Source organism: Centroberyx gerrardi, chromosome 24 (assembly GCF_048128805.1).
Source record: "Centroberyx gerrardi isolate f3 chromosome 24, fCenGer3.hap1.cur.20231027, whole genome shotgun sequence".
NCBI lineage: Eukaryota > Metazoa > Chordata > Actinopteri > Beryciformes > Berycidae > Centroberyx > Centroberyx gerrardi.
Window position 1 is genome coordinate 11,902,116 of NC_136020.1, and position 21,577 is coordinate 11,923,692.

Sequence of the window (21,577 nt, forward strand, 5' to 3'; positions counted from 1 at the left end):
GGCTATTTAGTAAATCTACAATTTGTCATTTGTAACAAGACACCTGAAGAGAGTAAAGATGCAAAGGATGGCCTATTCAAGGGATATATACTTTCTAGCCAATTAAATGCATTATTGACCACTTTTTAACTTTACTTAAGTTTTATTTTATTATTTTCTATCTGTTGAAAATACAAAAAACGTCCTCCATCTAAAAATACCATAATTGTAAGTGGTCAGCATTTCATCCATGGTTGTATAGACATTAATATCAGAAAGAACAGTGTGAAATACATTCATATAATAAAAGCGCAATTCACAGTTTGAAATTGCAGTTTTTCATTTGTGGTTTTATTAACCATGTTAATACTGATTTACATTGTGGGAAAACGGAAAAAAGAGACCATGTCCTCCAACGAGCGGAACCTTTGTATCTGCATCCCCCGGACCTGTCGGACAAGTAAACACGTAACACAACCTGTACTTCCTGTGCTTGTTTGACTGGCGATTTGAAATGAATCGCTGGCCGTGTCAAGTACAGTTTTCATGCTTCAATGGCAAGTTTATTAGATGTTGAAACACACAGTAGCACAAGAAGAATCCTCTAGAGTAAACGGCGGGTTCAACTTCACTTTCTACCTACTGTACTATGTTCAAAAAGATGGCTGAATTTGGTCCAGATTCCGGGGGGCGAGTGAAGGTACGATAACAGCCTTAGTTGTTTTTTTATAGATTTAACTCACTCTAATTTCACTGAAACCGTGTTCAGCTACTGTTTCATTTTAGTTTGAACTGGAATGTAATGTTCCCTTTCCCTTCTTGGATAGTAAATTTGACTGGTGGCGGTTAACAGTTGCCTTGCATTCATTGTTGTTGTCAAGTTGATACAATTTAATTTCATTCGCTAGCTAGACGCTAGACAAGCACAATGAGAAAATGTATCAGATATATTATTTTTATCATAGGGTTGACTTTCGCCACAGTTGTTATCACCCCACCCTTTATACAGACAGGTATGCAGTTCAGTACGAAGTCATGTACTCACTGAATGCTTGAGGTTTTACACAGAAATTAACATATTTCATTGTTATGCTACCCAGTAATAGGAGATACTTTATTCTTCCATTTGTTTCTTGCTTTTTCTTTGCTGGCTCAATCATATAACTGCATCATGTGACACTGTTTGAAATGTATCATCTTTAATTGTTTATCTTATTGGTTTCTATTTCATAGTGTTTACTACTACTACCACTACTACTAATAATAATAATACATTCCTGTTATTGTCATGTCTTTTCTCTCTGCAGGGTGTGACCATTGTGAAGCCCATTGTCTTTGGGAACGTTGCCCGCTACTTTGGGAAGAAGAGAGAGGAGGATGGACACACACATCAGTGGTCTGTCTATGTCAAACCCTACAGAAACGAGGTAGGACATCTAATTCTGTTTAGAAACGTTTAGGCCGTAACAGTGGTGGTGTAAGGTATTCTGGCACAACTTCAGCCACTCACAAGGTGCATGGAATGGACGGGTAACACTGGGAAAGAGGAAAGGCAGCAACACTGCCTGAGTACTGAGAACAAAGATTTGTTGGTAAAACTGACACATTCCAGCTCAAGGCCTTCGTCAGGGTTTAACTGTAACTTAGGTGTACTATCTGAGTGAGATTTCTTTTTCTAACCTAATTGGAAAAGTAGATAATTATCACCACAAACAAAAATGAAAACCACTGCATGCAAAACATTTTGGATCTGTCCTCTGTTTTGGAATGACGTCCCAGTAGCTTGAATGAATAGGTAGAGGGATAGATGCTTTTTGAAAGAGAGAAACTGCCTTTGTCACATGGCTCTATGCATAACACATAACACATTTTTCTTCTAGGATATGTCTGCCTATGTGAAGAAGATCCAGTTTAAGCTGCATGAGAGTTATGGTAACCCACTGAGAGGTGAGTCGACTTTCACATTACAAATATGAGATGAGGAAGAGTGTGTGTATCCCTGCCTGTCTTTCTGTATTCCTGAGACATGTTTTTTTGTCAGAAGAGATTCATTGTTTCTTGTGGCCTCTACTGTCTTGAAAAAATTGATAAAAGTGAGCGGAAAACATGAATGGAAATTGATCGTACCTCTATTTATCACTACTCCATAGCTTGACTCCCTTTAATACCACCGACAGGCTGCGAGAGTTATCTGTCTGACTGTGTTTTTCTGTCTGTGCCTTCCAGTGGTGACTAAGCCTCCCTACGAGATTACAGAGACGGGCTGGGGAGAGTTTGAGATCATCATCAAGATCTTCTTCATTGACCCCAACGAGAGAGCTGTAAGAGCTGCCACACACACAATCTATACTTTTATAGTGACATTTGACCTCCCTGTATGTGCTTACATGGATGCCTGTGTGTGTGTGTGTGTGTGTGTGTGTGTGTGTGTGTGTGTGTGTGTGTGTGTGTTAGGTGACTCTGTACCACCTGTTGAAGTTGTTCCAGTCGGACTCCAGTGCCATGCCAAAGAAGACGGTAGTCTCTGAATTCTATGATGAAATGGTACGACAGTCCTAACACTCCAGCTCTGACCACATTACACCTTACTGTAAATGCTAGACCCTGTTACTTGCTATTCTGCAGCAATGTCTAGATTCCTCTTTGCTGAAAATGGTAGGCCTATTAGTTATTACATTCTAGTTGTGTTTACATTACTATTCACTGTGAATGGTAGAACCTATTAGTCATTAAACCTTAGCAATGACAGCATTACACTTTGCTGTTGTGGCAGTGATTGAAACTTTGTGAAGCTTTGGCCTAAAAGTCAAGTCTATTTCTAGAGCATTTTTAACAAACATGATTGTCACAGAGTACTTTACAGAAAATCAAGGACATGGCTACAGCTGACTGCTGTGTTTTCTTTCTTGTCAGATCTTCCAGGATCCTACAGCCATGATGCAGCAGCTGCTGACCACATCAAGACAGCTCACCCTGGGAGCATACAAGCACGAGACGGAGTGTATGTCCACACACAAAGACAACATAGAAACAACCAATACTAAGTTTAATATGTAAAACCACAGAAAAACCATCAAGGAATGTCACAGAATAACCACTGTGCTTTATTAGATTTAGGAGAACCTCAATAAGAGCCAGGCTCTGTGTGTTCGTTCATTCATGCATGTGTAACGCTTTTTGCCATGCACAGTGCTTACGGTTTGCACTATTTAGGCAGCTCTGTGCTGCCACAGCACTCTGGTGTTAACAGTGGAGTTTTTAAAGTCAGTGTAGTTTCGCTCACTCCAATCATGCATATGTGTAAGCTGTGGGTTACATACTGCATGTTGTTTACTTTCCTTCTCGTGTGTGTATATGCCTGCCTGTGTCTGTAGTTGGTGAGCTGGAGCAGAGGACCAGGGAGAAGCTGGAAGCAGCGAAGAAGAGAACCAGCCAGGAGATCACAGAGCTGAAGGAAAAACTCAAGGCCAGCAGAGAAAACATCAACCACCTGAAGACAGAGATCAGGAAACTGGAGGAGGACGGAGACCACAAGGAACACTGAGACACACACACACACACATGGACGTGATCATCTAGTGTTTTGTTTTTCCATTGTCTTTTTTTGGACACAGAACCCATTTTCATTTCTACTAAAGACTCTTTCCGGCATTTGTGTGTTGTCCTGACTACATTCCTGATACATAAACTCATTTCTGTGCTCCAGAGCTCAAAGACGACCTAAAGATGGATATTAGAAAATTGTAGAAGAAAGACCACAAGGAGCACTGAGAGACACACACACACAATCTGCATTCATACAACACTGTAAAATGAAATGACACAGAAGCGAGACAGACAGCCAAGATGAAACTTTTGAATGTTCAAATCTGTTATCGTGTTTTTTTTCTGCTCCCTTCCACCCAAACATTTCTCAATCAGTTGGCTGTGATGTAAAACCTCAAAATACCTGTGAATTTTTCCCGTGATCGTCAGATTTATTTTTTAGTCTAAGATATTTTGTTCAGTGGAGCTCTCCATTGGGAAGAACCTATGCTGGAATGAGGCTGATCCTTGAGTGAAACCCGCCTGTAGTGATCCCACCCGACCTGATGCAACATCACATTTGTGTAGACAGTTGTGAATGTGAAAAGCTCTTTTTTTTGTGATCCTGTTGTCTTTTTATATATAAAGTTAATGTGATTTAAATGCTGTTGTTTTCTTCTGTCTTAGAGGCTTGGCGAGAGTTGCAGGTTCAACTCTTTCACCCTCCCGGTCCACCAATGCATTTCCTGGGTAAATAACGAGGTGTGAAAGGGGCATAAATGAGTAGAGACTCTAGAGAGGGTGTCTTGCTCAATGGCACGTTGGCAGGACATATTGGCTGTTGCAGGGATTGAACCTTTGTCCTTTTAGTTTCAGGACAGTCTCTTGAACCAGCCTGTCAAACAGTTCCCAACTTTAATAGATCTGTCATCGTCTTCCATGTCTAAAAGAATAGGTTTACACAAGCCTGTTGGTCGAATGCAATGTTGATTAGAGGTTTGTTTTGGTAGATTAACCCACACATATAGCCTGCAAAATTAGTTTAGATTGTAATAAAATCTATTGAAAATGTGTGTTGAAAATAGTCAAATATGATGTGTCTATGGTCTGTTCATTGTGCAGTATGTATGCACCGCCCCTACAAGCATGGCCGTTTCCTCTGCTGCCTTCAATGTCTCCTCATAAACTGACAAATTCTGCTTTCAGCGGTCTAAATACGTGTGTTTATTTTAGAAAGAAATGAAGTGGCACATAGCTTCTTTGTGTTGCAGATGCTGAATAAAGAGAAGAACATGTACATCTAATTCGTGTTTTTATTAATTTTATAGCCAAAAATCTGTTGTATAATGCATTACCATCAGTCATCATCATTGTTGACACGGCTTCCAGGCTCTCCACCTAGTATCATAGAAAATACTCACTTTTCCCAGTCGTATTTAGGCAACTACTTCGTTGGGTCGTTCATGTGAAGCAGAAGTCTTAATTTTCAGATTTCCGACAGCACGTGAAGGCAGCATTACAACTTTGCTGTACAAATGAGGAAGTTCTGGTAACACCAGTGCTGTCCGGACCGACATTGAATAACTTTCCATAAACTGCACTGGAAATTAAGACACATGCAGGCTTGTGTGCTCTTGTTTTCCTATATTATTATTCCGCAGTAAATATGGTCAGACACAAGCAACTAGAATGGAGTCCGTGTTGTTCAGGCCTGTGTTGTTTTTACTGGCGTGTAGTTGTAAGCCTAATAAATACACTGCACGACTGAATGTGCCTTTAGTGGGTCTACCCGGGTTAAAATACCTCCAGCGCTCCTCACACACGAGTAATTCAAGGTAAGTCCGCACTGTGTCACGGTTTATAGAAGGATACTATACAAATATCACAGCAAAACTATAAGTCCCTACAGGAATAAATTAAAAAGAATACTATAAAGTACGATATGGTCACTATAAACTTACTATTGAGTACCACAGACACTACAAGTCCTAATATGAATATTATAGTGTTTTTTTTGTTCGGGGATTCATGTTTTTGGCGCACACACTGCCCTCATTAACAACTACAATGTTGTTTTTTTGCAGTCCTTATGCCATATCGGAGTTTTCAAAGTGCAAGTCAGTAATAGCAGGCTAGAAGCAGGAAGGCGAGACAGCGGTTTTCGGATTATTTTCTCTCACATGTCACATGGTAAATAGTTGAGGGCTGTTATGCTGACGACATACACACACACACACACACACACACACACACACACACACACACACAAACACAAACAGACTTTTGCAGTGGGTAACAGCAGATTAGTGTGAAGCATTTCACAGAAGAATTCATAAGAGCATTAGACATCACACCACAGTTCCAGGTAGAAGAAACGGCAACTAAATGTCCTTTATTATTTATTAATATTAATACGTTTTTTGAAAAAAAATTCTGTACACATAGTAGTAATAGCCTATTCATATTTTAGGTATTTTTTATTGTATTTTTTAGAATTATTATTATTCTTTATATCCTACGTAGTAATTTTTTTTTTTATGTTGTTTCTATTATAGTCATCGTTATAATTTATGAAGCAGTCCCGTCAAAGCCGGAGGAGTTGCTCGGCTGGTCACGTGACCAGAGGGTTTTGCACCGACGTCAGGAGGAGAAACAGAGCTGGTACCGACTAATGAGCCTCACCGTCCGGTAGCTCGCGACTACACAGGTATACAGGCCTAAAAAACACCGTGCCTTACCTCTGACAGACATCTACCGACTGGTTTCAAGTTTTAAGCGTGTAGTTACCGAAGGCTACATCCAAACACTTGTGGAAATGGTCAAGGAACCGAAGCTGCCAATAATGTTATAGCTGATAGCTCGTAATAACACCGGGATATATATACATGCAGCAGACATGTCTCCTGTACTATACTGAACTACTGCTCCTCTGTTGCAGCCAAGTTTTCAGGTAAGTTGACTGCAGGCTAACGCATTTAGTTGTTCTGAGTTGATAATTATCGATACTGGTCGATTTAATGACGACGCTTGCCCAGCCTGAGGGGAAAATCACTGTAGCATTCCTATTATGTTCAGCTTAAAGTGTGTTTGTGGTGCTCTGTGAGTTCATATCATACATTATGGTATTTGTATCGATTATGGTATCACTAATATTTAGAGATTTATAGTGTCTGTGGTACTCGATATAGTGAGTTTATAGTGACCAAATCGTATCTATTGGTATTTTTTTAATCTCTATTTTATGGTATCACTATGATATTCCTATAGGGACTCTTTTTTTTTGCTGGGGTAGTCTATTTGTATACTATTCTTGTACAGTTTATTATAGGATTATTATAGTTGTTTTAAGGGCTAGGTGGGTAATGCTCTAGTCCATGCTTTAACCTGTTTGTCTGTCATTATTGTTGCGGTTATGTCTTTCCTGTCTGTGTCTCTGTGTGACTGTTTCAAGTACCTGAAAGTAAACAGGAAATAGCTGAGGATCCCCTAAGTTGTCCAGACTCTGTTTAGCCTATTATGCATAGGATATGTTTGACAATCAGTATCTTAAGGACTTGACTATTGATGACATGATAACAGCAGTTGTATCTTTAAATGTTTATTCACTCTTGCTTTTGTATCTATATTTGTGTCCTTTGTTGCTCTGTAAAGCAGTTTGCGGCAAACCTGTTAACTTTATGAAAACATTTGACTTGACTACAGAGAGAGAGAGAGAGAGAGAGACTTCAGGCTGTAGGCTATTTGTTGTTCATATGACCACATCAGCACGCTTGCTATGTAGATCTTTGTTTTGGTCCTTATCCACAAAGCTCCATTGTTGTTTCGGTGTCTGAGTGTAGTGTTGAATTAAAGTCTATTCATCAGGACAAGTGCATCATCAGGGCGCCATAGCTTCAATGTATGGAGTTCCCTAAGAAGACTGTGGGCCTTCACTGCGTCACTGTATTCTGGCATTGGTCCTGTGTGTCTGCACAACCTGGCATAATATTTCTATCTGCATTATACAGGATCCACTTATTAGCCTCTCATCACTGTTATGATGCATAGGGGACACATCATACCCATTCAGGAGTGTCTCTGACAGGATAGTAGTTAGTAAGGGTGTGTGCTGCACTATGATTGCTGTGGGTGAATGCAGAATAAGGAAGGGCAGTTATTATGCCTGCTGGCTTGGGAGTGCGTAGGTGCCAACATCAAATACTTAGGTGTTTCTTTTCTTACCGCCTAAATAGAAATGTGAAATTCCCCCTTATATTTTGCAGCTTTTCCTTTCAGAATACATTTGAAGTCCATTGAAGAAATGAGCTTTCCCTCTGTTATAATTGATTTGTTAACATGTTTGTTTTGTTACTCTGTTAAGATAAGTGCTCTACAATTATTATTATCATTAGTAGTAGTAGTAACATACCAATACTGTTGTAAAACAGGCCCATAAGTCATTTTGTGGCTCAACCCATAGTTTAAGAAACACTGTCCTGCCACATTTGAGGTAGATCATGACTAAGAGGGAAGTAGCAGAGCAGTTTTGGCTGTTTCTCTGGGACTGTAGTGATGCAACGATGTGAGTTAATCATAACCTTTACCTTGCCAGGTCTGTTATCTCAGCTCTTCAGCAGCTCGCAACTGGTTTGCCAAGAATCACTGAAATTGAGAAACATCATATAAACACGATTATAGGCTGACTGTATCAGAAAGTATTGAAGTTAATATGGTCTAATGTCTGTTCACATGTTATGTCTTTTTTATATTTGAGCAAAATATCAAGATCGTTGCATGCATCAACACATTACTTCCCCATGATCATTACACAAGAGTGAAAACAGTGCCGTGTGTGTATTTAGCTATCACACCCACCGGACAAGTGATCTCTTCTTCTCGCCTGCCAAGGGAATGTAAAAAGAGATAAAAGACATGTTGCTTTGGGGAAATTGAATGACACAATATCAGCCTGCAGTCACAGTCGGCTTGATCTGGCTTTGCTTAGGAACAAGGTTAGCCTTGACTTTGCAGGGAACAACCGGGGCGAAGAGTGTGCATTGTTGGAAGTATCATCTCTGCTTTCATTTGAATAGAGTGCAGTTTATCTAGCTGTGTGTGTGTGTGTGTGTGTGTGTGTGTGTGTGTGAGAGAGAGAGAGAGAGACAGTTGTATTATCTCTGTGTGCGCCTGATTGTCTGTATGTGATCTGTCTAGTATGCAAACTACACTGGTGTAATTCTCAGACTTGTGTAAAATGTCTTAACTGCTGCCACTGCTGTAGCCTAAAGGTCAAATAAAGCAGCAGGTTTGTAACCAGCAGGTTGCCAGTTTGCAGGCGTAACGCTGTCCCCTCCCTCAACACCCTCTGTTGTGCCCTTGAGCAAGGCACTTAACCCCCAGCTGCTTGGTGTCCACCAGTAGACTGACTGTGGTTGTACTGGGAGGCTCCCAGCTGAGAATGTGTGGAACTGTGTGAATATGAAGCTGGGTGTAGCTGGAAAAGAGCACGACTTTCTCTAGATAGTTTTTTTTAATTACATAGATTGCTAAATCTTCCCTGGATAAATGAAGATTACAAATGTGTGTGTGTGTGTGTGTGTTTGTGTGTGTGTATGTGTGTGTGTAGGTGTGGTAGTGAGCCCATGGAGAAGCCAGCAGCCTCATCCAGAGCGGAGCTGGAGGAGAGAAAAGGCCTGGTGGAGGTATAGTAGCTTACTCGTTAAATTACAGCTCCTTCATTTTCTATAATTTACTGTAATTAGACAGCAACAAGATGTAGCATATGGCTGATTATGAGTTGCTTGACAGAAACTACTTCTCTACACATTGAAAATCAATGCATCACCTGCATATTTCTTAAGTCATTTTGGAGACACTCATCTTGTTTAGAGACGTGTTGCAACTGTTGCCAGCAGTCAAACCATGAAAAAAATCATATCCCATTTCTCCCCAAGGAGAAAAAAAAGATTTGTGTTGTTGTTATCACATTTGTGAGTAAACCAAACATTATTTTCAAACAAGTGATGGTTACATAGCTGATGATTTAGCGCTGAGAATGCCTCCAGCTGCAACTCCAATATCGAGGGCTTGGAGCCAAAGGGGCCTAAGTGCGTTATAGCAGATTTTACTGGAGAGCCAAAACAAATTTTGATCAAACTTGGATCAGCTGCCGTTACCACATACTAAGCACAATATTTTAACTTTTTGTGTTATCAGATTGAGCATTACTATAAAAACAATACTGCTACAGTTTAAGTTGAATTATATTTGTTAACTTTTTTAAAAATGGCAAAAGAGTAAAATGTAATGTAAGCGTATGTAAGTAAACAATTGTAAAACACATTCATTTTAATACAAATCTAGCAATTACACTTCAATCAACACTGAAATATAAAACAAGATCAGAATGAATATCTTTATCTTGAAGTAATGCTCAGCAACTTTCACCAAGGCCTTTAAAACTGTAGCTACATGGAACATATCGAATTGATTGATACATTTTTTCTGTTAAAAACTTTTAATAAACCTTTTTAATAAACCTCTATAGACATAAGAAACTACTTTTGATTCTAAACTACTACTTTTTTTTTCTTTTGCTAGTATAATACATTTTTGTATGTGTCCCGGGACACATCACTTATTGATGTGTCCTGGGACACATTCAAAGACCTGTAAAACTCCTCATAACACTGAGGGAGAACTTCAGCTAGCAGCAGTCTTACTACCAAAGCTCATCTTGACCAGTTCACACTCCTAACATTATAAAATAACATTTTGAATCTATAGGCCTAAGTATTTCATGGGAATATTAACATATTTACATTCGTCTAATATTGACCTAGAATATTAATTAGGATATGAATAGGATACTAAAAATGATGTGATCATGCTGCCATGCTAGCATTACTTAGTCAGCATGCATTTTGAGTTGACCTAAGTGCTGTTAGAATCCTCTACCCACAATGCTTGTTCAGTGTCAAAAGTGGGGTTTTGCTTGGTGTCAAAAGGGCGTAAGTGCAGTTACGCCCTTTTGGCAGCAAACAAAACCCTACTTTTACTGTTACGGCTTTCAGTTTTTGTTTAATTAAAACTTATGGGTCATGATTTCAGTTGTGTACTTTTGGCACTGAAAAGATCTCACTGAGACCTTTCAATTGATATATAATACTCATATTCGCCCAAAATCGCACTTACACCCCTTTGGCAGTTGCATGTCGCAAAATGACATATTTACTGAGCGAGAGTACTAATCAGAGCAGCACATAGGGAAGCTGAATCATAGGTGTTGGTAGCAATATAACTGGTTATTTTGTTAGATTTTGTTTAATTACAGTGTCATTATGCAAAAACAGAGCTATAATGTAAAACTATACTATACTACTACTATCTCTGTGTAGCTCTAGCAGTTACTGTTGTTTCAGGTGGCTGTTTAAGACTTTTTTTTTTTTTTTTCTGTGCTTTACTTTGATTAAAAATATATGGCCATTTACCTGTTGAGTGGCTTTTTGGACTCTTGGTCCCATGAACCTATTAAATTCCATTATGAAATTTCAAAAATACATCGGCGTAAATGAGACAATAAACTGTTATTTCCTCATTCCTGAAAAAACTTCCTTTTTGCAGATGTACTCAGTGTCCCACCAGGGCAGGAACTTTTTATCCAAAGGCCACAGTGGCTGATAAATCCCCAAATTCACCATTCACTTTGACCATTTTACCAGCTACAGCTACATTTTTACAGCAGAACAGAGCCTCCTAATGGTCAGCTTTGTGCTAAAGTGGCCAGTAGAATAGACTAACTTACCAAACACAACCAAAATGTTGTGTTTCACCATGTAGGTGGATGGCACAGTGCTGAGAGGGGCTGAGGGTGGAGAGGTGGATCCTCAGCCTCAGACTCCGAGGAAGTCCAGCTCCTCCCGCTCCTCCCGCAAGAGCTTCCGCTTAGACTACCGGCTGGAGGTAGAAACCCCGCCTCGCCTAAAACCTCCTCCTCTCCCTGAAACTCTGACACATCTCCTCTTCTCCTCCACTTCAGCTCTCCTTGAACCTCTCTCCTGTCCTCTCTCCTGCCTCCCCCAAACCGCCTCTTCTCCCACTTCCCACCAATTCTCTCCAACTCTTCCCTGTTCTCTTCAAGCCTCCTTCTCTCCCTGCACCTTGCTAAAACCTCCTCCTCTCTTCCAATGCTTCCCAAACATTTTCTCTCCTCAACTTCTTCACAAACTCCCCCTCTCCTCCACCTTCCGAAACCTCCCCTCCTCTCTTCCACCTCCTCCAAACCTCCTGGTGGCCGATTGCCCTAAGTAAATGGCTAAATTGTATTCCCTGCTTAAGTGTATGCAAAGACAAAACACAAATTTATCAAGAATGTAATTCAAATATAAATGGCTAAAATGTAACTGTAATTGCTAATTTCGATTGTAGGAGGAAGTGACGAGGTCCTGTCAGGACAAACATGGCCGCTGGATCAACCCCTGGTCCACATGGAGGTTCCCTTCCTACTCAACCCTGCTGAGGTTCCTGTTGTTGGACAAAAATAACAGCAACGTGCCAACTACTAAAGAGGTAGGTAACTGTTAAAGGGGTAGGTAACAAGTAAAGAAGTGGGGAGCTAGTAAAACGGTAGGTAACTAGTAAAGATGTAGGTAACTAGTTAAAGGGTAGGTAGGGATAAAAATGAATGTAACTAAAGTGCTGTCTGTTTTTTAAGCTGCTTCACAGCAAATATCCAATATTAATAAGTGTTTGTTTGTCCACTCATGGAGCTGATATGGCTCTGGGGCGGCTGTTCAAAACTATCTAAGTGTGTTTTATTTACTCCGATGAGGTTGGACTTCACTGGCACTGTTGATTTTTACACTTGACGATTTTGCTGTGTATCGATCTTGTATCAAAATCTTGTAGAAGCCGATGTATATCAGTGTTATCAGTGATTTATATCAGTGTTTTTTAGCCTGAGTGATCAGAACCACAGGTCATAGTTCAGCCAACTTTTTCTTTACCACTGCATCCCTGTTCCCACCTCTGTAAGCAGTAACCTGGCCCTCGTCAGCGCTCACAACCCCGGTGGTATTTATAGCTGTTAGTGTAAACCTAGCTGAGCTCAGTAAGGGTAAAAAAAAAAAAAAAAAAATGTCTTATGCCTACTACGTAGTTGTTGCTTGCCTTGTCCTAAGAATTTCATTGTTCAGAATGACCTTGTGTGATACTGTGCATTTGATAAATAAAACACTTTGACTTTGACTTTGGCTTAATGGCTTCAAAGGCTGCCTTCACACAGCAACAGAAAATCAGATTTTTAACCCCTTAGTGGCAACAGATCAGGGTTTGTATGCACGAAGCCTCTCTGAATAAGGGTACAAATGAAGGATCAGAGAGGTCATACATTTTACCATAGGAACTGCACTATGGCATCAAGTAATATGCAAATAAGATTGTATTTGGGAGCAGTTTCACCTCTGTGTGTTCAGTATTTAGGGCACTGTGGTGAAAAGATGGGAAGCTAGCTCAAATCATTCATTAAACATACACAATGTGTAAAAATGTTAGCATGTACTCTAATGAACTACATAAATAACTACATAAAACAAAATAACTACGTAAAAACACAACGCTAAGTTGATCAAAGAGCGTATTTGAGAGTGTATTTCTTTAAAAGGTAGCAGAATCAGTGTGATCTTACCACTCAAGCACCAAACCAACCAACTCCAAAAGCCGGAAAAACCCTACAAGTGGCAACATGAAACATGCCAACCGCTGTGTTTGGACAGGAACCAACAGTGCACCACTCCAACATTTCCAAACAAATTACACACAAAACAATCACTTTTTTTTATTAGGGTGAGAGCATTAAGGTCATAAGGCTGAAACATCCTACTCTTCTTAATCAATAGATGGCTGTTTTATTTCATTCTTCCCTAATGCTATCTGTCCCTCTCCCTCTATGTTTCTCTCCCTCCCTCTTTCTCCACTCTCTCCTTCCTTCTTCCTCCCTCCTGCAACCTTCCTCTCCATCACTTCTACCCTCCATACGCTTTCTCCTCCCTCTCACCTTCTCTTCCCTCCCTCTTTGCTTCTTTTCTCTCTCTCTCTCTCCCTCCAGGCCCTAGACAGTGAACTCCCGGTGATGGTACCGTACTTCGTCCAGGAGCCAGACCTGAACGGCGAGGTCCGCTCCTCCGCCCTGCCCGACTCTGCTCCGGGTCTGAGAGTCACCTGGCTGGGTCACGCCACGGTTCTGGTTGAACTGGACGGGCTGAATATTCTGACCGACCCGATCTTCAGCCAGCGGGCCTCGCCGGTCCAGTTCATGGGGCCCAAAAGGTACCGAGGGCCCCCCTGCACTGTGGAACAGGTTTAGTACTTTTTGACACCATGTTTTACCAGATTTTGTTATGAGGATTTATTTAGGTGTTAAGATTTTTTCTTTTTTTTTTTTTCATTTTACTATATTTTGTACATTTTTTTAAAAGGTTTTTCTTCATAGTTTTGATTAAAATTGTTCTTTTTTTTTTTTTTTTTTACAAGATGTATTTGCTAGGAGTGTGTGTCGACTTTTCGTATTGTTTCTCTCTGTCTGCTGGTATCCCATCATTGTTATTGTGTGTTACTCTGTATATGTCACAGCATTTCTTACAGACCTTAGGTCAAATAGTATTTGCTGATGTTTTTTATGGTTTGTTTTAGCTCACTTAAGTGCCAGGATGAGTGGGTGGTGTTTGACACTTAGGACACTATCACAAGTGCCAGATGGCAATCACAGGAAAGCACTTGAAAGCCAATTTAGCATCATATTATCTGTGATCGACAACGTACATAATGTTATCTGAAATGTCCTGATGTGGAAAACCCCACCCATCTGGTGCTCCAAGCAGGTGAAAACAAACACTAAGAATAATTTCTAACAAACCATTTGACCCAGGTCTAGTTTCCTGCTGGTGTAACAGTTTGTTCTCTCTCGTCTCCCTCCCTGCCCTTCTCTCCCTCCCTTCCTTCCTTCCTTGCTTCCTTACTTTCTCCCTCCCTTCCTTCCTTCCTTCCTTCCTTCCCTCTCCTCCCAACAGCTGCCCAGGATCGATGCTGTTGTGATCAGTCATTCTCATTATGATCATCTGGATGCTGGATCTGTGGCCAGCCTTAACGCACGCTTTGGAGGGGAGCTACGCTGGTATGATGGATGGATGGATGGATGGATGGATGAATGGATGGATGGATGGATGCTGGATCTGTGGCCAGCATTAATCAATAATACTTTTGGAGGTTACAGTTTATGCATTTAGCTGATTCTCTCATCCAGTGTGTCTTTGAGTGAAACAATAGAAAATCACATGAACAATAAGCAAATCCATGGGAAACCAATACAGTGGTAGGATCTAGAAAATGAGGATTCTTATTTTGTAAAAGGGAGATGGAGTGATCGCACACACAAACACACACACGGAAAACTTTGTACCCCTTGGCCTGAAGTGTACGTGCATGTATGTATTGTATGCATGTGTGTATTTATGCGTGTGTGTGTGTGTGTGTCGTAGGTTCGTGCCCCTGGGTTTGATGGACTGGCTGGTGAAGGCGGGCTGTGAGAACGTGATGGAGCTGGACTGGTGGAAGGAGAACTGCGTCCCGGGTCACGATGACATCACATTCGTCTGCACACCCGCTCAGCACTGGAGCAAACGCACCGCGCTGGACGACAACAAGGTACTCTGTTGTATTTGAGCACTTTTTAAAAATATTTCTGTAGTATAGAGTTGAGGGCTGTGGGGTGTTCATGATTTATTCTCAGCATCTCAATAGTTCATAGTAAAAAAACATGCCCCAAAAAGAAAATTTTGATTGTTGGGGATCTTCTTCATTTATTTATTCATACCCTTTATTTCATCGGGTAATCCCATTGATGCTAAAAATATCTTTTTTAAAAGAGGCCTGGCCAAGAAAGCAGCGTCATGAAAAAGGTTTCAGACAAATAAGACAAAACAATGTGCATTAGCAAAAATGCAGTTAAAATCCTGTAATGGGTATGTGTTAAGTCAAAATTCACCATATGAACTTTGAAAATGATGTAGTTGAATAGCTGAGCAGGATCAGTAGCCAAACCTAAGTAGATCTTGGAAAAATAAAGTGTAGACAGATCCTGCCGCAACATCCTTCAGAGTCATTTCTAACTCATCAAGAGAGAGCAGCTCTTTCAGGGCCAGAGCAGAGGCAGCAGAGTGCATGAAAACTTTTTTAACATGCTTCTCTTTCTTCCTCTTTGTCTCTCTCTCTTCCTCCCAGGCTTTATGGGGGAGCTGGTCTGTTCTGGGTCCTGACCATCGATTCTTCTTTGCTGGTGACACCGGCTACTGCTCCTCCTTCCAGGAGATCGGACGGCGCTTCGGACCTTTTGACCTCGCTGCAATCCCCATTGGAGCATACCTGCCCAGGTATACACACACACACACACTGTCCTTTTTGTTCTTTTTCTCTTTGACCTGACCTGACACACCCACACGTTACAAATAAACCAATAGAATGTATTTATGTAATGTAATTACTAAACTATACCCACACGCTCTCCTCTTTTTACAGCTTGTTAAGAACCTTTGAGCTTCCAGTTACATTAAATCTGGTCCACAACCACCAGGCCTCCAATTAGAATTTGAGACTCTGGTGAAAACACAACTTTTAAATATTTTGTCTTATGAGCCTAGAACAGTATGCTAACCATTGTGCTACAGAGACAAACGTGTAAGAATATGTGTGTGTGTATCTGTGTGTGTTTCAGGGATGTGATGCGCGGGCAGCATGTCGACCCAGAAGAGGCTGTTCAGATTCACCAAGACGTTCAGGCCAAACGCTCACTGGCCATTCACTGGGGGACCTTTGCCCTCGCTCATGAGGTAGGGGTGTGTGTGTGTGTGTGTGTGTGTGTGTGTGCGTACAGTGGATAGACAGATTTAGCTACCTAGTTATTGATTAGTTTATGTTTTGTGTGTATGCCTAGTTTAATTCTATTGTGAGGTCCAGAGTATAGCACAGTGTCAGAAAAAACAACATTTTTGCGGTAGAAAATGTGAATTTAAAGTGTATGTATGTGTGTGTGTGTGTGTGTGTGTATAAGTGAAATATTGTTTGAATGCTTTGTACTGAGTAAGGAAACAGAGCAATTAAAATGTGTGTTTTCTGGGCAATGTGAAAAATAAATCTTTTTAAAACAACAATGGCTGACAGGAGTCAATAAAGTATCACATTACTGTTTCATTATCATTAACTCCTTGGTCACTGTTATAAACCAGAGTTGCCTAAAGAGTCACTCTGTGTGTATGGATGCCTTCAGAGAGAGAGAGAGAGAGGCAGAGAGAGCATCACAGAGGTAAAAAGTGCTCTGCCACTCTATTTTGTTCTCGTGACACAAAAGAAAACAAAAGTGTCATTGTCCGTTAATCTGCATGACTATTTCTGCAGCTAACACAGTTTCATACAGCCTCTGGCTAGCTGCCATGCTTGGAAAGTTCTGAAACGAGCTGACAAAAAGCCTGTAGTAACGCTCTGCCTGGGCGCTGGGCTAAATTTGATCTTTTTAATGCCTCGGTATGGGGAGAATGAGCTAAAGCTGGTCTGTTTAAAGCCAAAGTATGTGGACGGTTAGGTAAAGTTGGTCTTTAACACTCCCTTTCTCTTCACTGCTCTTTTCCTTTTCCTTCTGTGCCTCGCTCTCCATTTCTCCCCCTGGCTTTCTCTCTCCTTTCTTTCCCTCTCTCTCTCTCTCTCCCTCTCCCTCCCAGTACTACCTGGAGCCCCCGGCCCGACTCAGAGAGGCCCTGGAACAGAAAGGGTTGCAGCCGGACTCCTTCTTCACTTTGCACCATGGGGAGTCTCGCCTTATTGCGCCGCAGGAAGAGGAGGTCTTCGACTGATCGGACCAATGAGTGTTTCCACGCACACCGATGTCCCGCAAATATCTGGGATTGTCTAGTGTTTTGTTTTCGATTAGGTGTTGTACCAGATGTTGGTGTGAACACATCACATGCCATTCACAAAGACTCAAATAGGCTCTTATCCTGACCGCAAGAAATCCAGATAAGATACCAGGGAAATAGTGATATTATCCAGTATACTGCGGCTTCAATACTACTCATCCTTTCTGCTGTTGGTTTTTGTGGACGGAGTAAGTTCTGCGTCTATTATAATGTGCAGAATATTCTGTTGATCATGTACAGATGGACACTGGTGATTAGGATATGAAAATGCATACAAACAGCTTATCCAAACTGTAAGTAGGATATGAAAATGACATGTAATATTGTTTAATTGTAAACACGCTGAATGTTTTCCCTGGTATTACATAGTCAGGGTGGGCAATACGCATTTTAAAAGAATTGTATTTTTAACTCTTTGCAGCACAGATCTGGTTTTCCTATGTCTCATGAGGAGAAACAGGGATTTTTCCATGTATTCAGCCATGAGAAGATTGTGTGTGCGCCACAAAGTGAAAATCAGATCTTCTGCAGCTGTCTAAATGCGACCAATATGTTTTTTTCCATGACATTAGTGTACCGCACTGCACCCATACTGGCACAGTCCAATGTAGTTTTCCATTGTGTTCTGTAGCATGAATTCGGTATTGGCCCACTTTTTAAGGGCTCGGGTTACATCTGCATGTTCTTCTTCACAAACAGAAGCACACATGCTCACTATTCCATTGGAAAACTAAAGGGTGTTGATAGTGATGGTGATGTTGATATTGGCATTGGCATTTAGTAGGCCCAGTGTTGGTACAGTACGCTACTAATGCAACAGAAAAAAAGTCTCAAATACCACTGAGTAGGTGGGGCTTGTCACCTCTTCACCAGAGGAGATGCCACCTTGCCAGTTATTCACATACGCAACAAAGTCAGCATGTCATACGATAATTTCTAAACATTTTAGAGACACCCGCCATTGCTGGAGACATGATGGTATTCCATTTTGCTCAGTGTTAAACTGATAAAATCTTATTTCCCACATTTTCTTGTCTGTGAAAGACAGAGGTAACATAAAAAAAAACCCACATTTTTGTTTTTGTGATCCCAAAGAAGATAAAAGTAACGAGTTTTAGACATTTAGAAAGTTGTCTCCAGCTATGTTGAGGGTCTACACATTTTCTTTCCATGTCATGAAGTGAGGTTCTTGTTGTGCATTGGTTTCAAAAGAGAGTTTTGGTCTAAATGCTGCTTCAGAGGCCTTTCAGCCCTGAGAAGAAAAGCATTCTTGGGGAAACACTGGCTTGGACGGAAGGGGGAAATTAGACCCAGAACCAGTGAAAAGAAGACTGGATGATTATGTCATCAGATGGCAGAACCTCATTGATCAGGAGGCCAGCACTGTGACCAGAATTCTTTTTCAGAATGTCTTAACATCAAGGAAACGGAGCACAAAGAAAGTAGGATGCAACATGAATTGATCTTATCACATGGAGCAACAGTGTTCTAGAATGCTGGTCCCATGTAACTATGCTAACCAGTGTTCTAGAGTGCGGGACCCATGTAACTATGGTAGCCAGTGTTCTAGGGTGCTGTTTCCATGTAACTGTGGTAACCAATGTCCTAGAGATCTGGTGCCATGTAACCACGGTAACCAGTGTTCTGGAGTGTTGTTCCCATGTAACTATGGTAACAAGCATTCTAGAGTGCTGGTCCCATCTCAACCCATGGAGATTTGACTTAGGCAAAACTCTGACTCAACTTTGTACATGGAAAGATGCTGGGTTGAACCACACACCTATCAAGCTGGACTCAAGAGATTGCACCCATTGTAATGTAATTTCATGTACACACACACAGCTGGACACCTGGTCTAAGCTCATATGGGTGTTAAACCATTAGAAAGTCTTTTAGAGTAGTGGCTTTCAAAGATTGGTGCTGGCTTATGATGCATTACAAAGGCGTCCAATTTTTATTCTGAATGTACTCTTTGGCCAACTCAAGTGTCAGAAGGAAAATCACATTTGATGTATTCATCATCATAGTACAAACTCAAAGCTATTGTTATGCTAACAGAAAGTGCAGTTGAAGTGCTGCAACATGTAGAAGTTGAAGACTTTAAAGATTGTGCACTGCCAACATGGTGCAGTGCTCCCGCCTCAAATGTTTGCTGTTGATGCTCTAAAACCACAGACAGCATGGAAATGTGATTCTTCTTTTGCTTCTCAGTGTGATCATCATGAAAGTTGAGTATTTAAATTTATTTTTTTTTCTGAGGCTTTTAGCTGATAGTCTTAACTTACAAGTGCAGATTGTCAACATAACAAGCAGGAGTGCAAGGGTCAGAACCACAGTGCCAGGTCACAGTACTGCATGGCCAAACAGGGCTAACTGTGGTTTACACATGATCCATGCCACTGAATTTCTCATAAAATGTCATTTTAGTTGCAATTTTGCTTGATTCTTATTGCCAACAGAGATGATTTGGAGCTTGAGTTTCAAATAAGTTGTTAGCATTTTAGTATTACTTTGTTTTAGAACAGGGTCAAACAGCACTTGCAAATACTTTCTATGGTTTGTTTTTATTTTTACCGAGGTGTCAGATCAGGTTGCCACATGGCACAGTGAGTAACAGAAGGTTTAGGCAGTCACAGGAAAATATTTCAAAATCCCTTTAATATACTTTAAAGAATAAACTGTTTTCCATAAGCATTTAAAAACAGCACAATGTTAAAAATCAAATATATTCATTCAAAAATGTAAGTGATGACACAGTGTGCTATGGGGATTTCACATCAGCAAATGAAAATGAGGCAAAATGATAGACTGCCAGCTATTGATTCTAGGTGTGTATTGTCCTCCATGTTGAAACAATGATGCCAGCAAAAAACCTTAGGTCACACTGTCCCAGTAAATACATGGTCCTGTGTCATTTCAGTGGGTCGTGTGGCACTAACACTGCCAGGGTCAGGGGTTTGAATCCCACTGGGGCCAAACATACTAAAATGTACACACTCATGGTACTGCAAGGGTCTGCCAAACACCACACTGTATGTTTTTGACTGTATACATTTGATTTTTGCTGGGATTTGTAGAGAATATATAACCAAGTCACAATATTGAGCTGTGACAAATTCTTCCAAACTCCGCTAGGTGGCAGCATCATTCACAACTTTTTTACTGTATGGAAAACCATTAACTCCTCACCCGCCTAAATTGAAGAAACCATCTACTTTTACAAAATAACTGATAGCACAATATGAAAACAAATTGTTTAAATGGGTAGAAGGTCCCTGGTTGACAAAATCATAATACATTTACAAGCTGTAGAGAGATTGAATGACAAACTTCTCATTTATCTTGAATGGATATGTAGAGTTTTGGAATACAACTTTTCCATGATGTCAAACAATGTTGTATAATGTAATTTTTGTTCCTCTATAAATCCAGATACTGACTGGTTTATTCTGTATGGGTCGATGGATGGCTGTTCTCTACACTTTGTCTCATTGGCCATTTGCCCTGTTTTAATGAATGTACATATGTTCTTTTGACTAAGTGCACATTATGTGATGTACAGTATGTGCACTATATGTTGAGTGTAAAATACAGTGAATATGTGAGTGCTGGACATCATTTTTGTCTGTGTTTCTGTGCATGATTATTAGTATTTAATCAGCAGAGCAAAATTAATCTAGATAGCTCATGTATTCCACTTTGTCCTTTCATAAAAATTCAATTTATCTTCAAAACACAAACAGTATTTGATTATCATTGTCATACTGGCAATATCCATACAGCTGTAAACTACAATAGCTATGAATAAAAAAATATATAATTTAATATTTTTTAATGCTGCCAAGCTGACAGACTGCTCTCTGTGAAATTACTGAACCCACTGAATCCACGGTCCACTTCAAGGTTTATCAAATGACATAAATAATGGCATTAATCTTGTCATGGTTTTTGACATTACGGTCAGTCATTGCAGCTATTGGTGACAGTCTACAGGAAAACAAAAATCATCATAAGTCACTAGAGCTCAAAGTGATTCTTAAAGTTGTTTACTTATGACCAACAGCCAAAAAACCTCAAAGTATTCATTTTATAATGATATCAAACAGAGAAAAGTAAGCAAATCTTATCATGTG

The 21,577-nt window shown here is 40.4% G+C and overlaps 2 protein-coding genes across 4 annotated transcripts; both read left to right on the top strand.

The window, feature by feature from the left end:
- Positions 1-470: 470 nt before the first annotated feature.
- On the top strand, positions 471-4,167 carry yeats4 (YEATS domain containing 4). The gene is made up of 7 exons (XM_071910253.2): positions 471-679; positions 1,287-1,406; positions 1,860-1,926; positions 2,206-2,300; positions 2,434-2,523; positions 2,893-2,980; positions 3,354-4,167. Exons 1-7 carry the CDS (start codon positions 629-631, stop codon positions 3,521-3,523), a joined length of 681 nt encoding a protein of 226 aa, XP_071766354.1. The 5' UTR covers positions 471-628; the 3' UTR covers positions 3,524-4,167.
- Positions 4,168-6,176: 2,009 nt separating this feature from the next.
- Positions 6,177-20,148, top strand: napepld (N-acyl phosphatidylethanolamine phospholipase D). 3 transcript variants are annotated; one of them, XM_078281867.1, is made up of 11 exons: positions 6,177-6,454; positions 9,110-9,185; positions 11,323-11,445; positions 11,911-12,051; positions 13,589-13,840; positions 14,550-14,653; positions 15,018-15,183; positions 15,760-15,908; positions 16,250-16,364; positions 17,250-18,929; positions 18,976-20,148. In XM_078281867.1, the coding sequence occupies exons 1-10, from the start codon at positions 6,390-6,392 to the stop codon at positions 17,379-17,381; spliced, it is 1,323 nt and encodes a 440-aa protein (XP_078137993.1). In that variant the 5' UTR covers positions 6,177-6,389; the 3' UTR covers positions 17,382-18,929; positions 18,976-20,148. The 3 variants fall into 3 exon arrangements, with proteins under 3 accessions (XP_078137993.1, XP_071766353.1, XP_078137994.1); XM_078281868.1 differs by lacking the exon at positions 6,177-6,454 and adding an exon at positions 8,056-8,065; XM_071910252.2 differs by having other exon boundaries at positions 17,250-20,148.
- Positions 20,149-21,577: the final 1,429 nt, after the last annotated feature.

Bases quoted from the DNA above. Each gene is read 5' to 3' on its own strand.
- yeats4 (XM_071910253.2), top strand. From the start codon at position 629: ATGTTCAAAAAGATGGCTGAATTTGGTCCAGATTCCGGGGGGCGAGTG. The intron at 1,407-1,859 runs GTAGGACATCTA...TTTTTCTTCTAG, and splicing joins TCAAACCCTACAGAAACGAG to GATATGTCTGCCTATGTGAA. The intron at 2,981-3,353 runs GTATGTCCACAC...CTGTGTCTGTAG, and splicing joins ATACAAGCACGAGACGGAGT to TTGGTGAGCTGGAGCAGAGG.
- napepld (XM_071910252.2), top strand. From the start codon at position 6,390: ATGCAGCAGACATGTCTCCTGTACTATACTGAACTACTGCTCCTCTGT. The intron at 14,654-15,017 runs GTATGATGGATG...TGTGTGTCGTAG, and splicing joins TTTGGAGGGGAGCTACGCTG to GTTCGTGCCCCTGGGTTTGA. The intron at 15,909-16,249 runs GTATACACACAC...TGTGTGTTTCAG, and splicing joins ATTGGAGCATACCTGCCCAG to GGATGTGATGCGCGGGCAGC.